Genomic DNA, 16,491 nt, shown 5'->3' with positions numbered 1-16,491 from the left:
GGATTTATTTCGTAGGTTCAATTGCAAAACCTTCAGAAGACAGAATGTTTCTCTCTCCTCGAAAGACACATTTTGTTGTTTGGCCTGGGAAGGAAGTAAACAGCTGAAGGTGTAAAGTCTAAAATGCCGATTAGACACTAGGTGAGTCACACTTTGAGTTTCAGTTTCCCCAGCTGTTCATCAGAAAAGGAAGAGCGAGAAGTACCGCGTTGGATTTTTAAGGACATTATTCCTTCTCAATTATTTGGGGTAACATCTGAAGTGAGGTACTACAGGTTATTATGTAAACGTCGTAACTAATATCCCTACAAGGAGTTGTTTTAAACAAGAGATCAAACATCCTATCTCCCAAAGGGTTCATTCAGAACCCTTACAGAGGAGGGCTGAGACCCAGGAGCTGCGGGTCTTGCGCACTTCGTGGGGAGAATTCGCGGGGGGACAGATAGCGGGCGACAATCGCGACGCTGACCCCCACCAGACCCTGCGCCCTCCCAACGCCACCCCCGAGACTGTCCCCAAGAGTGAGTGCTTTTGTCAGCGCCACTTTGCGTATGGAGAAACTGAGGCCCGGGGATGAAACCGCTACGCGAGGTCCCCAGGCTGGGCTACGGGCGGGCAGCGCAGCTCGGGGCGCGCGCGTGGCCGTCCCGGGCGCCGGGGACCCCGGGGGGCGAGCGGGGGCGACCGACTCACCTTGGCGCTGTGCACCGCATCCTGCGCCCCGCGGAGCTGCAGCCAGATGCGCGCGGGCAGCGGCTCCTCGGCCCCGAGCGCGCCCAGCACCGCCAGGCTCACGCCGAACAGGCCCTCGATGCGGCCGCGGCTCCTCTCCAGCAGCGCCGCCTTCTCGGCGGGCGCCGTGAACTCGTCCAGCACGGCCCGGGCCGCCATGGCGGGTGCGGCCTCCCGCGGCAGCGCCGGGGACCGGCGGCGGCGACGCCCCCTCAGCGTGCGGCCGCGGCGCTCACGTCCGTCAGGTGGCGTCCGCCGTCCCCGGCCGCCTCGCTTCGGCCCGCCCGCCCGCAGAACCGGCTACACCATCCCGCCACGGCCGCTCCGGCGATGCAACTGCGGACCGAAATCCCCGACGCTCGTTCACCGCCGCGGGGCTCGCGCATGCGCCCCGCCCGCCGCCGTCATTGAAGCCAGCGGCCCGCGGGCAAGGGAGGGGGGAAGGGGAGAGATCGTGATAGCGGAAGTTGCGTCACGCGCAGTCGCCGTGTGGGTCCAGGCGACAGTTCCGGAGGCCTCTGTGGCAGCCTTCGGTGAGGCCCGCGCACTTTCTAGGTGCTCCAAAGGAAGCGAGTTTCTGGTGACGCTTTTAATCGTCAGCCCCCACCGGGCCTTTGCGTGGCAGCTCTGCGGTCTGACCTCCGCGCTTCACGTCCACAGGGCCGGCGCTCCCACCGCCCGAGCCACGCCCCCAGCCCTGCCTCGTCCGTGTTTCATTGGCGAGCTGGGGTCACTGCGTGGTCCGGCCTGACTCGTGATCCTCCTGTCTCCGCCTTCCCGACCTCCGCCGTTCTTTTGTTTTTTGGGTCCGGTCCTGGGGCCTGAACTCTGGGCCTGGGCGCTGTCCCTCGGCTCTTCAGCTCAAGGCCAGCGCTCCACCACGTGAGCCACAGCGCCACTTCCGCCTTTTGCTGTTTATATGGTGCCGAGGAATCGAACCCAGGGCCTCATGCATGCAAGGCAAGCAACTCTACCACTGAGCCACCTTCCCAGCTTTCCTCCTCCCCCCGCCCCCCCCACACCCGTTCTTTTCTTTCTCTTTCCTTTTCTTCACCCTCTTTCAGGGGTGAAAAAAGAAAAAGAAAGAGAGAAAATGGCAATGCATGTGAGAAATTGAAAAGCAATTATAAAAATAAAGCCAGGCATGGTGTGTGCAGCTTTAGTCCCAGCACAATGGAGACTAAAGCAAGAGAATCCTGAGTTCAAGGCAAGCTTCAGCTACATTTCTTACAAGACGTGTCTCAAAAAAAAAAAAATTAACCATGAATCAATAGATAAATAAATACAATTTGGGGAAATGATTCTTTGTGAGAAAAAAATTATATGTGAAATAAAGTTATATGTGTTGTGTGAGAGGTACAAAGTGAGAGTTTAGAATTTCACTAGTTAAGCCGGGTGCTGGTGGCTCACGCCTGTAATCCTAGCTACTCAGGAGGCTGAGATCTGAGGATCGCGGTTCAAAGCCAGCCCGGGCAGGAGAGACCGTGAGACTCCTATCTCCAATAAACCACCAGAAAACCGGAAGTGACGCTGTAGCTCAAGTGGTAGAGCGCTCGCCTTGAGCTGAAGAGCTAAGGGACAGCGCCCAGGCCCAGAGTTCAAGCCCACAACCGACAAAAAAAAAAAAAAAAAGAATTTCACTAGTTAAGACTGGACCTTAAGCAAATAAAAAAATAAACCAAAAATCTCTCTCCAGGTCTGTTTCCCATCTGTAAAGATAAAAGGTTTCACTTTCCTCTAATTCTACAAGTGTTCTGAGTTCATGAAAACAAATTGTGAAATATAAAGTGTTAATTTAATTTCTCTGAATTGATCACTGTGGGTATAATAATGCATCCCAGGGGACCACACAGAGACAAATCATGCACAGGAGAAGGTTCATAAGAAGATTTATTATTAGCTGGGTGCTGGTGACTCACACCTGTAATCCTAGCTATTCAGGAGACTGAGATCTGAGGATCATGGTTCAAAGCCAGCCTGGGCAGGGAAGTCCAGGAGACTCTTATCTCCAATAAGCTACCAGAAAACTGGAGTGGCACTGCGGCTCAAGTGGTAGAGTGCTAGCTTGAGCTGAAGAGCTGAAAACAGCCCCAGGCCCAGAGTTCAAGCCCCCAAGCCCCACAAAAAAAGAAGAGGGGGAGGAGAAGGGGGAAAGTAGTTTAACTCAGGGGCTAGTGGTGGGACATACTCTTCATGCACAGAAGGTTTATAAGAAGGTTTATTATTAGTCGGGCACTGTTGGCTCACACTTGTAATCCTTCACCTTACTTAAATGTGTTGGGAGGGGCTGAGGATTTACCAGCAGACATACTAAGCTCTCCTTAAATACTAGCTGTTACTCAGAAATATAGCTGAGCCTCGACTTTCTTAGAAAGTATTTTGGTTTTATAACCACACTGAACTGTGAACCTGCACCATCTGTATAAGCCTACAAGAGAAAAGAGATGATGTCTCAGTTGGAAATGCCAAGGGGGAATGTCTTGGTAAGAGGGATTACCCCAGGTAAAACCTACCAGGGATACAGACAGCAGGGGTTTTCCATATGTTTCAAAAACTTGGGCACATGTTTTACTGGTACCTACGAAGATATGAGTCAGCACAAAGGAGAGAACCATTAAGTTCACAAATCATCAGCTTCCTCTTTCCATGGGCCTTCCCTTCATGTCCATACAACCAGCAGCTTTGCTCCAACAGGTGTATCACCTGTGATTGGCTAAGGCAGATCAGGTGATAAGTGTGGCCTTGCTGACAGAGTGCACACAGAATCACAGCGGATACATTAGGCATGTTGTCAGCACAACTAGTTATTTCCTGTCTTCTTGTACACAACGGAATTGCTATTGTTTAGTAATTGGGCAGGGCTTTCCCATGACTGGTTCCTGGGAACCAGTTGCTCCCAGTAACTTCCCATGGAATTGTATAATTGTAAGGGGTGAGAAAGAATACTACACTGAAAAGCTTTCCCCGGCCTTCTAAAACTCAAAGTACACCAGACATGGTAGCCCATATCTATAATCCTGACACTGGATAAACTGAATTGGGATGATCAAAAGTTTGAGACCAAGCCTATGGCTCATGCCTGTAATCCTAGCTATTCAGGAGGCTGAGATCTGAGGATCACAGGTTGAAGCAAGCCCAGGAAGGAAACTGTGAGACTCAGGCTGGGAAGGTGGCTCAGTGGTAGAGTGCCTGCCTTGCATGCATGAAACCCTGGGTTCGATACTCAGCACCACATAAATAGAAAAAGCCAGAAGTGGCACTGTGGCTCAAGTGGTAGAACACTAGCCTTGAGCTGAAGAGCTGAGGGACAGTGCCCAGGCCCAGAGTTCAAGCCCCATGACCAACAAAAGAAAGAAAAAGTGGCAGGCGGGCGGGGAGGGCGAAGAAACTGTGAGATTCATCTCCAATTAACAACTGCAAAGGTGGAAGAGGAACTGTGGCTCAACAGGTAAAGCACTAGCTTGAGCAAAAGAAGCTCAGGGACAACACCCAGACCCTGAGTTCAAGCCCCAAGACTGGCAAAAAAAAAAAAAAAAAAAAAAAAAGTTTGAGATGAGAATAGGCAAAATAGCAAGAGCCTGTCTAAAAGGGAAAAAAATAAAAGAAAAAAGTTAGAAAATCAGAAGTAGTGTATGCACACATCCATAAAAGTAGATTGACTGGGACAATAAACTGTGTTCCGAGTTGACATATCACCAAAGATACACAGCTTTGTGTTCTCACTATTTATTGGTCAGAAGAATTTCCCTTTAAGGAACTCTCAAGCTTTTCTAACTATTGGAAACAAGGAGAAATGTGGTAGGAATAGGAAAGATGTAGAGATATCACCTTACTCAAAAAACAAGAATATAAACCAGAATAGATGAAGTCAGGTGCCAGTGTCTCACACCTGTAATCCTAACTGCTCGAGAGGCTGAGACCTGAGCATCACAGTTCAAACCAGGCCTAGGCAGAAAAGTCCCAAAGAGACTTTTTTTTTTGCCAGTCATGGGGCCTGAACTCTGGGCCTGGGCGCTGTCCCTCAGTTCTTCAGCTCAAGGCTAGCACTACCACTTAAGCCATAGAGCCACTTCCGGCTTTCTCTGCTCAAGTGGTGCTGAGGAATCGAACCTAGGTTCTCATGCATTCAAGGCAAGCACTCTACCACTGAGCCACCTTCCCAGCCCCAAAGAGACTCTTATCTCCATTTAACTACTCAAACACTGGAAGTGGTGCTGTGGCTCAAGTGGTAGACCACAACCTTGAGCACAAAGAAGCTCAGGGACAGCACCCAGGCCCTGAGTTCAAGACCCACAACTGACAAAAAGAAAAGGAAAAAAAAGATAGATGAGGAAACAGGAAAACTATTTTTAGCAAATATTAAAAGGGCCAGACTCATAAATTAAACTAGAATCTGGAAAGTTTTCCTAAATGGATAGAGACAGAAAGAATGAAAGACATATTTGGCAACAACAAAGTCCTGAGTGTCACCTGACTTTTGAATGAGCCTTACACATTTAATCTACCCAATTTCACTGTAAGGAATCTCAGTATACAAGCTATAGATAAAGCTGAGCACCAGTGGCTTACGCCTGTAATCCTAGCTACTCAGGAGGCTGAGATCTGAAGATTGCAGTTTGAAGTCAGCCCAAGCAGTAAAGGCCATGAGACTCTTATGTACAATAAACTACTCAGGAAAAGCCTGAAGTAGTACTGTGGCTCAAGTGGTAGAGTACTAGCATTGAATATATAGTACTAGCATTGAATACAAAGAGGCTCAGGGACAGCACTAAAGCCCTGAGTTCAAATCCCAGGACCAGCAGAAATAAGCTGAGTCACCTTTTTAGTCTTGAACTCCCATTTCTTGCTTGAAGAGCAAGCACCTTAACCCTGTTTTACTAAAATAAATCCTGGCTAAAATTTTCATCTTTTTGTGAGACAACCTCAAATGCTTTACATGATTGGATCTCAAGGAACTGCAACTTTGTGGCAAGCTGAGGGAACCTCTCAGGTGTCCTCCAGTGACAAAAAAGAAAAAAGAAACTATCTTGCAGTTTCTGGGCCACACTTCCCTAGACTGATCAGCCTCACTTGTCTGACCAGCCTTACCAGCCCAGGACATTCCTGAGATGGCTTTGGAGTTGTTCCTATGAGCACTATGCTCACCTTTGATCCTCAGCTCCACCCATACCTGAGCTCCTCCCTGCCCTGGAGTTCCCTCCCTACTAGCTACTCCCTCTCTTCACTCATACTCACCTTAGTACATACCTACCTCACCTCCTGCTACCTGGATAGGGATGGATGCCATGTGCTCCCTCTCCTGGGAAATATGGCCTCTCTAATGAACCTTATAATAATCTTTCTCCTGTGCCTGCCTCTGCATGGTCCCCTGGGATGGATGTGAAGGATTCCTTTCAAGTGGCAGAAAAAAAGCACTTGGCATAGAACTGTGGGAAGAGCTTGGCCTTGGGTTAAATATGGAAAACTGGTTGGCTTTCTGATTGGTAGGGCTCCTTTCTGCTTCCTGTAATTGTGACACCAAAGAGTTACTGTCCAGTCTTTATTTCCTCATTCTTTTGTCCTTAGATCCTTATTCTTTGATGTCTCCTGCCCCCATTTCATTTTCAGGCAGCTAATTTTGGTTAATTAGCCATCCTCATATCTGATCTAATTGTAATTCCCCAATTGATTGTTTTTCTAATCTATATAGACTGAGGCTCTAACCCAACTTAAGAAACCAAAGGTTTCACTTAAGTTCAACAAGTGCTATGCCATTGAGTTACAGTTCTAGCTTCTTCCTTCTGCTTTTATTTCTCATTTCTGAACTCAGAAGAGGTAGAGTTGAAGTTTATTGTCTAATGAAATAGGGATGCTAAATCTAACCGGTGCCATCTTGGCCACATGGTGGATTATAAGGAGTTGGGTTTAACTGGCACCATCTTGTTTCCATGTTGGAGGCAGGGAAGTCCCACCTCCCAGGTGATGGGTGTGCCTCAAAGAGGGAGGAGTAGGAATGTGGGGTAGAGCACTCGTTTGAGCTGAAAAGCACAGGGACAATGCCCGGCTTCAGAGTGCAAGCCCCATGACCGACAAAAAAAAGAAAAAAGAAAGAAAAGATTGGAGGATATCGTTGTCTTTTCTGGCTACTTCCTGTTCACATGGGGGCATTGAGGAATCACTAGGGCTGGGGTCTTCAGGGTCCAGGTCTGTACTGGGCAGTGCAGGATGGTATAAGGAAAGCCTCTGGTTGTTCCCAGATAGTGTCCTGAGTGAGGGTTGTTATCCTCTAAAGAGAAGCTCTTGAACAGGTGAGATCCGGCAGAAGGCTGACAAGGTGGCAGGACCAGTTAATATGAATAACTCAGGAGAACAAACCCTGGCCACGAGCCAGGAAAGTTCCATTTGGAGCAGAAGCCCAGTTGTGTCTCATTACAGGGAAGGGAAGGAGGATGTAAGGTCCATCCTGGGAAGGTGGAGCAGACTCCTCCCTTCTCTTGGCTAAGTCTGCGCAGTACCTGATCACCTGGGTAACTGGCACACCTGGAGGTAATCACCTCCCCCTCAGAGGATACAACCTGTGCTGCCCCCAGTCATGCCACCCATAAGACTGAAGGAAGGGGGCTGGGAAGGTGGCTCAGTGGTAGAGTACTTGCCTTGCATGCATGAGGCCCTGGGTTCAATTCCTCAGCATCACATAAGCAGAAAAACTGGAAGTGGCATTGTGGCTCAAGTGGTAGAACGCTAGCCTTGAGCTGAAAAGCTGAGGGACAGTGCCCAGGCCCAGAGTTCAGGCCCCACGACCAACCAAAAAAACAAACAAAAAGCCATGCCGGGAGGCCATCCACAAGACATGCATTCTTTACGTAAGAAAAAGGTCGTCATGACATTGTTTCAGGTTACTGTTTAGCTCAAAGTAAGCTAGGAGAGCTCCGTGCTCACGTTGGAGAAGGCCTTGGAAAAAGAAGATAAAGAGCTCAATGAGAGGCCACCGGCCTCCTGGTGAGTGTCAACAGGCAATAACTGTTTATTGAGGAACAGAGAGGGACACAGACTGTTAGTATTATGCTCACCTTTGGTCCTCAGCTCCACCCACACCTGGGCCCCCTCCCATTCCTGCAGATCCCTCCACACTGCTGGCCCCTCCTCTCTCTGCACAGACCCACCTGAACTCCCATCTACCTCACTTCCTATCCCCCAGATCCTCCTGCTACCTGCATGGGGACAGAAGCCATGTGCTCCCTTTTGGGGGAAGTATGGCTCCTCTAATAAACCTTATAATAACCTTTCTCCTGTGCCTTCCTGCCTCTGTGTGGTCCCCTGGGATGGATGTGTGGGATCCTCCTCTTTCACAGACCTTCCTACGGGTTTGGAGATTGTGCAAGGGACTGGATTTTAAAGACTCCTGGTTCTACCTCTCAAAATGTGGCTTCTCTGTTTTCTTGCCGTATGACATTAAAGCTTCAACAGTGGATATTTGAAAGATGATAATATAGACAAATAGGTTCTAGAACCTTCCAGAGCCAGTGAGTCATAAGGAATTTGAATTCAGACAGTCTGACTCTCTACTGAATGAACACACAAACTGGTAGACCTGCATGTAGAATGGCACTGTGCATACCAACCCATCCCATAAACAGTCTAGATGCTCCCCTGCCCACTATGTGTAGTATGGGTAAGTGTGACTTCCTGGGATTTGTGTTTCTTTTTTTTTTTTTAATTTAAAATTTTATTTTATTTTATTTGAGAACATACTGTACAGAGGGGTTACAATTACATGGGCAGGATAATGCATACATTTCTTACCAAGCATTGCAGCCTCCTCCTTTGTTTACCCTTCACCTCCCTTCCCAGCCTCCCCCCTCCCCCCCACCCAATCATACCCCCCTCCCCACCCACACCGACATTGTAAAGCTGGTTTTGACATGACATTTTGTACTTCTCATTGTTGCAACAGGTCCACCGGATTTGTGTTTCTAATGTAATCATAAGTAGGACTTTTGGTAAGAAACCAAAATGCAGTCATGCTTTGATAATGTAATAGTTTTAATAAACTATCTCAAAAAGTGACAAAGTGTACTGTCTGGTGCATTAAATTCTTTAAACCAAGAAGAATCAAGGATTCTGACCATCTTCTTTCTTTTTTTGTCAGTTGTGGGGCCTGAACTCTGGGCCTGGGCAGTTCCTCAGCTCTTCAGCTCAAGGCTAGCGCTCACCACTTGAGCCACAGCACCACTTCTGGCTTTTTCTGCTTATGTGGTGCTGAGGAATCGAACCCAGGGCCTCATGCATGCAAGGCAAGCACTCTACCACTGAGCCACCTTCCCAGCCCCCCATCTTCTTTCTTTTTAATTTTTTTTTTAGTGCCAGCACTAGGGTTTGAAGTCAGAGATTCGGTGCTGTAGCTTTTTTGCTTTCTCAGTTGAGTCACAGTCCACTTCTGGCTTTTTGGTGGTTAATTGGAGACAACAGTCTCACAGACTTTTTCTACTTGGGCTGACTTTAACTGTGATCCTTAGATCTCAGACTATTGAGTAGCTATGATTATAGACATGAGTCACTTCCACCCAGTATGACCAACTTCTTCCCTCCTGTTCTCATCCCTAGAAGCAATCTGGAAGGACTTTCTTTGAAGTTATTTTGTCTGGCTAAAGATAAATTCTCAAAAAAGAAACTCAGTTGGATTGTGTGTGAAGGATTGTGTCCTGCCTTCTTCCCCAGGGTCAAGCAAAGCACAAGATGTGTGCTCACATGCTTGTCAACAGGCAGGTCATTCCGACCGTGGTCCCCAGGAGACAACAGCCCCCCACACCCAGCTTCCACTGTGGGCCTTGGCAAGGACATCACCCTTGATCCCAAGAAGACCACAGCCCATTTTTTATTCTATGCTTCCTTATTAAGCCCTAGATAAGCCCACCCCAAAATCCAATCCCTTGAACAACCTTCAAACCCATGGGAAGGTCTGTGACCCTCACTGTTCCTCAATAAATAGTCCTTGCCTGTTGACAATAGAGTCTAGCCTATTCCTTTTCCATTCTCCATTTCCCCAAGTGTGTGTGTGTGTGTGTGTGTGTGTGTGTGTGTGTGTGTGTGTGTGTGTGTATGTGTGTGTGTGTGTGTGTGTGTGGAGAAACTCAAACTCATAGTCCTCTTGCCTTATCTTCTGGAGTGCTGAGGTTGCAAGGAATTTAGTGTCATGTATCAGTTGTCAACCAGGACAGAATAACTTAAGACACTGTCAGTTTATAATCAGTTCTTTGGATGAGTTGCTCTGAGACACATTACCCAAGTTTCTCTGCATAAGAAGACAACCTGAGCTGAGGATTGAGCTCCTAAGGGTAGTATGCTTACCAAACAAGCAAGGTATTCTGGGCTAGGTGCCAGTGGCTCATGCCTGTAATCCTAGCTACTCAGGAGGCTAATATACTCCTGTCACTGGGATTGGAAGCCAGCTCAAGCAGGAAAGTCTGTGAGACTCTTATCTCCAATAAACTACTCAGAAAAAGCCAGAAGTGGCACTGTGGCTCTAGTGGTAGAGTGCTAGCCTTGAACAAAAGAAGCCTAGGGACAGCACCAAAGCCCTGAGTTCAAGCCCCAGACTGGTTCAGTCTTCAGTGCCTCGATTTAACAAGACAGTCTTTTCCACCACTCATTTCCTGTTATGACCTCTCCAGAAGCCCTAAGCCCATATTGCGTTCTATAGCTCAGGATGCAGTAAAACTTAGTTATCTGGCTGCATTTTGGAGCCTCCCACTTTATGGAATTACATGCATATGTGTTGTATGGTAAATCAGATACAAATCCAGTCATAAGAACACAGAGAAGCTATTTTTTTTTTTTTTTGCCAGTCCTGGGGCTTGAACTCAGGGCTTGGGCTCTGTCCCTGAGCTTCTTTTGTTCAAAGCTAGCACTCTACCACTTGAGCCACAGTGCCACTTCTGGCTTTTTCTGTTTATGTAGTACTGAGGAATCAAACCCAGGGCTTCATGCATGCAGGTAAACACTCTACCACAAAGCCACATTCCCAGCCAGTGAAATTCTTATCTCCAATTAACTACAAGAAAACTGGAAGCGGTGCTGTGACTCAAAGTGGTAGAGCACTAGTCTTGAGGAAAAGAGCTCAGGGACAGTGTCCAGACCCAAGTTCAAACCTCACAATGGACAAAAAACCAAACCAAAACAAAAAAGTTAATAGCTACTGACTGAATCCCCAGAGGAGGAGGTAAGCATCCAAGCGCCAGGTGTCACAAATTCAACTGATACAGAAGTAACAAGTAATGGGAATCTGCTTTATTCTTACAACTCAGTATTGGTCCTAGGCTTGGCCCATGACCACCCTTCCTGGCAATCTTAATCTAAATATGAAAGCCCACTCTCCCACCCTCTCAAGTGATAGGTACCCGAGAGTCTTGCTCAGACAATAGGCTTGTGCCATAAACTCAAGAAACTCAGTGAACCTTCCAGCTAGCTGAGACCCTGGTCTATACCAATTACCCCTTACTTAAGTCTCCTACCCCTACCCCCACTATGCCAAGCCTCATGTCTCCTGACTCTTCTCAAGTCACTGTGGTGTCTCTCTTCAACTTTCCATTAAAGTTGATCTGGTCTTCTGAGATTATTTTCTGCTCTTTCCTTAATCTAATATCCTCATGAATCAGTTACGTAACACACCGCATCTCTATTTCTGACTGTTTTGGTAGTTAGTCGGTGATGAGAGTCTCAACAACCTTTTTTATTTTTATTTTTTGTCGGTTATGGGGCTTGAACTCTGGGACTGAATGCTGTCCCTCAGCTCTTCAGCTCAGCTCAAGACTAGTGCTCTACTACTTGAGCCACTGTGCCACTTTCAGTTTTCTGAATGGTTTATTGGAGAGTCTCACAAACTTTCTTGCTTGGGCTGGCTTTGAACTGCAATCCTCAGATTCCCATCTTCCTGAGAAGCTAGAAATACAGACATGAGCCACTGGCGCATGGCTTCAACAACTTTTTTTTTTTGCCTGAGCTGGTTTTGAACCATGATCCTTAAATCTTAGCCTGCTGAGTAGCTAGGACTAAGGCATGAGCCACAGGTGCCCAGAAGTTTCACCATTCTTTCTGTTAGCAAAATGAACCTCTTCCCATCCCTTAGTCCACTCCTTCCCTTCTCCACAGTTTAGGAGGCCCCCTTCCTAGGCAACAGCCAGGCCCATGTAGTAAAGGCAGTAAATAATCAACTTCCAGCCCCCTTTACCTTGGGATGGCACTTCTCTGGGGCAGCTACCACCATATAAGGCAACAAAAGCCCCTTAGAGTGACCTTCAGGTCTGGGTAATTGCAGAATCCCTTATCTAATTTGGATAGCAGCCATAAATCCTAGTCGGCCATTAATAAGTCCCTGGCCCACACATCCACACCAGGGTCTCTGCCTCCTAGCCCCTTCTAGCCCCTCCTAAACCTCCTAGGTTATATAGGTCACCCCAGACAACAGCCCATGCTTCTTCTCTTTCCTCCCTTGTAAGAAGGAGTCTTGCCGGCCCCATTTCCCTACAATAAACCTTTCTTTGTTCTCTGTACCTGGATGTCTGAGTGGTTCTCTGGCAAAGTCTAATTAATCTTTTTTAAGCTATCACTTTCCCTATAGCTAACCTGGTCAACTTCCTATCTTTTTATTTATCTTATTGTGTATTTCTGTTTGTGTTTATTACCCATGTTAGCAAAGCCCCTCTGAAATTAATGCAGATTTCAAAAATAACTACAATATTGTATGATTTGTAAAACCCAGCCTTTGTAGGTGGGAACACAGCTTCTTGGCCAAGTATAACCACAGAGACTTGCCTACCAGCTCCTGGGTGCCTCTAATTCACAGCAATTCCGTTACTTCTCCAATAGTTCCTCAATGTGCACTATTGACAGTTTGGGCCAGCTAATTCCTTGTTGTGCAGGGACCCATCCTATGAAGTGTAGAACCTTTAGCCATACTCCAGGACTTCCTTACTAGACACCAGCAACAATCATCCCCTAGTGGGACCACATCGAAAATATCCTCAGACATTGCCTATTCAAATAAGGGAGAGCCCTGTCTATAGAGAAAAACTAATTTGAACCTGGTGGTTTCCTTTTTTTCTGCAGACTACTGAAGAGTTTCTGTGTGTCTCTAAGTGACACACATACATGTATACACACATACACTCTAATGAAATCTCCCTGAGTTTCCTCTGATAACTGTCCTGCCCCATTAAGATTTTTATTTTGTGTGCATGACATTTCTGGGCTTGACTCAGATGAGTCCTTGAGCTTTTTTGCTTAAGGTTAGCACTGTGTCCACTTGAACTATCACTATACATCTAGCTTTTTGGAAGTTAATTGGAGAAATGAGTCTCATGGACTTTCCTGCCCCACCTGGCTTTGAACTGAGATCCCCAGATCTTGAAATATCCCAGCTTTCCTGGGATTCAAACCCATAATCACCAATACTCAGTCAATAGGGCTAGGAATTTTTTATTAGCCATCGTGGCTGACTTCCACTATACCAAGAAAGTGAAGACCAGCAATAAAGTCAAATAGCTCAGGGTATTTAAAGGCAAGATCCATGGGGGAGGAGGAAGGTGCCACTTACAGGTGGCCAGTGGTAGTTTCATGATGGGCAAAGAAGCAAGTTACAGGAGCAGAACTAGCAGTTAGTGACTACAAAATGGTGATTATAATTCCAGTCATTCCAATAACCAAGGCCATAAGTCACAAGGCCAAGTTATAGACAAGGCAATAAGTCACAAGGCAAAGTCCTTATCCCAAATATTCCCATCAAAGAAGCAAGTTAGTGAAATAGCAATTACAGTCTCCATAAGCAAAGTAATAAGTCCTTGAAGCAAAAACCACATTCCAAATTTTTTACTTATCACACCCCAAAATCAAACCACTCTCCAGGTTTTCTGGATCTTTCTGAGTTTCACTGTTATTTACCAAATTCCAGGAACCTGGTGTTTAACTCACCGATTTACTTCAAGTCTTTATCTATGGAATTTTTCCTTATAATGATTATAGTGGAGTTTTTCTCTACAGGGAGATCCTGCCTTTCAGGTTTGGCCCTATTCTTACACACTTTGCAAATTTCAGTAAATGCCAGGCCTCAGTTTGTTCCATTCCTAGGTGCTTGTTTGTCCCAGTTAAATTTCATCTTTCCTTGGTCTAATTAATACTCTTTTGTTTAATTTAACCTGGTTCTAACAATCTCAGCCTTCTGAATAGCTAGGATTAAAAGCGTGAGCTACCAGCATCCAGTGAGGTTTTTAATGTGTGTGTGTGTGTGTGTGTGTGTGTGTGTGTGTGTGTGTGTGTGTGTGTGTGTGTGTGTGTGTGTTCCCTGGTACTAGTACTTGAGCTCTGGCATGGGGTCCTGTCCCTTAGCTTTTTGTTTTTGGGTCAGTTATGGGGCTTGAACTCAAGGCTTGAATATTGTCCCTGAGCTTTTGTGCTCAAGGCGAATACTCTAGAACTTTGAGCCACAGCTTTACTTAGGGTTTTCGAGTGATTAATTGGAGATAAGAGTCTCACAAACTTTTCTGCCCAGGGTGACTTTGAACCATGATTCTCAGATCTCAGCCTCCCGAGTAGCTAGGATTATAGGTATGAACCACCAAGATCCAGCTCCCTTACCTTTTTCACTCATGATTAACATGCCTAACACTTGAGCCATAGCTCCACCTCTGGCTTGTTGATGGTTAATTGGAGCTAAGAGTTTCTCTGAGTTTTCTTCTCTGGCTGGCTTTGGATCATGATCCTCAGATCTCAGCCTTCAAAGAAGCTAGGATTATAGGTATGAACTACTGGCATTTGGCCCTATTCAGTTTGAGACAGCAGGAATTGAGAGGGTATTGGTCAGTCATGTGTATGCAGAACAAGAGATGGGACAAGTTGCTCATCACTGGTCACTATTTCTTACCAACTTCTCCTCAGCATACACTTCCAAGCCTACTGTCTTTTTTTGGGGGGGGGGGAATCCAGTTGCAGGGCTTGAACTCTGGGCCTGGGCGCTGTCCCTCAACTCTTCAGTTCAAGGCTAGCACTCTACTACTTGAGCCACAGTGCCACTTCTGGCTTTTTTTTTCTGCTTATGTGGTGCTGAGGAATTGAACACAGGGCCTCATGCATGCAAGGCAAGCGCTCTACCACTGAGCCACCTTCCCAGCCCAAGCCTACTGTCTTGAAAGCTCAGCTGAAATCTCAGGTTGTCATGAAATCATCATAGCCTGCTTATATACCAGTGGCTGGTTAGTATGGTTGAGTGATTATTTCATTCATTCATTTATCAAGTATTTGCTGAGCACTTCTATGTGTCATGCCTTGTTATAAGAGCTGAATGCAGTAGCAAATGCAGTAAGTCTCTTCATGAGTTAGTGAATGAATATATCTAGTGTTGATGAGTTTCTGTAGAGATTTATTTAACTCATGTTAGGTAACTTCCAAAGATGGACTCCGATTATTTCCTTTTCAGTATGGGCATACTATTTGGCTTTGAAGTTTTTGTTTTGTTTTCTATTGTCCAAGCTGACTTCAAATTCTCTTGCCTCAGCACCGGAGTTCTGGAATTACCAGCATGTGCTATCATACCCTGCTACTTACTGCTCTTTACATCAATGCAGTACTGTGACTGCAAATTCAGTTGAAGTCTCTCTTAGGACTTCCAACACTGACTACTTCCTTTTAGAAAGACAACTGACTACTTCTCTTTTCTTTATTTTTATTTTTATTAATTTTTTTTGTCAGTCTTGGGGCTGGAACTCTGGGCCTGGGTGCCGTCCCTCAGCTCTTCAGCTCAAGGCAAGTGCTCTATCACTTGAGCCACAGCACCACTTCTGGTTTTCTGGTTGTTAATTGGGGATAAGAGTCTCATGGACTTTCCTGCCCAGGCTGGCTTTGAACTGTGATCCTCATATCTCAGCCTCTTGAGTAACTAGGATTACAGCTGTGAGCCACCAGTACCTAACTTTTCCTTCTTCTTTAGACACTTATTCATAGAACAGTTGCACTGGGAACCATAATGTGGAGGAGTACCAATTAACAACCTCAACTGAGCCCCCAGCTTGGATTTGGAGGTATGGTTCAATTGGTAGAGCACTAATTCATGAACAATGAAAGCATCTGGTACCACGTTTGCATCCTGGACTCAGACTAAAAAAACTCTCAATTAGTGGACAGCGTGAACTGCCAGACATGGGAATGAAGCCATTTTGGACAATGCAATGGGTCCAGTATAACAGTTGATACTACCTGAAAAAAAAAGAACCATCTAATTAGCCCATGGGCCTGTAAGACAGAATATGCTGCTTATTTCATCATTTAATCTATTGAATACTTAAATGCCATGTGGTATTTGTTAGTATTATTGGTCCTCAACTCCTCCCAGTCCTGGGCCCCTCTCCCATTCCTAGAGTTCCCTCCAAACAGCTGGCCCCTCCCTCTCTCCACACAGACCCACCTGAACTCCCATTTACCTCACTTCCTATCCTTCAGACCCTCCTGCTACCTGGATAGGGACAGGTGCCATGTGCTCTCTCTTGGGGAAATATGGCTCCTCTGATAAACCTTATAATAATCTTTTTCCTGTGTCTGCCTGACTCTGTGTGGTCCTCTGGGATGGATGTGTAGGATCCTCCTTCAGTGTTCTCTTTATCGGCTACCCAATTAAACCTACCTGTTTAATTTACCTTAAATATTATATTATATTTTATTTTATTTATTTATTTTGCCTGTCTTGAAGCTTGAGTTCAGGGTCTGGGTGCTACTTGAGCCACAGCACCATTCCTG

The 16,491-nt window shown here is 46.3% G+C and overlaps 1 protein-coding gene across 1 annotated transcript in view; it reads right to left on the bottom strand.

The window, feature by feature from the left end:
- The window catches only part of N4bp1 (NEDD4 binding protein 1), a 48,147-nt gene extending 46,804 nt beyond the window's left edge, over nucleotides 1–1,343 (bottom strand). Inside the window, exon 1 of the mRNA XM_070011911.1 lies at nucleotides 694–1,343. Coding sequence (XP_069868012.1) covers nucleotides 694–891 — 198 coding nt within the window. The 5' untranslated portion in view covers nucleotides 892–1,343. The remainder of the gene's footprint in view (nucleotides 1–693) is intronic.
- Nucleotides 1,344–16,491: the final 15,148 nt, after the last annotated feature.

Source organism: Dipodomys merriami, unplaced genomic scaffold (genome assembly GCF_024711535.1).
Source record: "Dipodomys merriami isolate MVZ:Mamm:240054 unplaced genomic scaffold, mDipMer1.0.p SCAF_85, whole genome shotgun sequence".
NCBI lineage: Eukaryota > Metazoa > Chordata > Mammalia > Rodentia > Heteromyidae > Dipodomys > Dipodomys merriami.
This window is presented reverse-complemented; position numbering and strand designations above follow the sequence as displayed.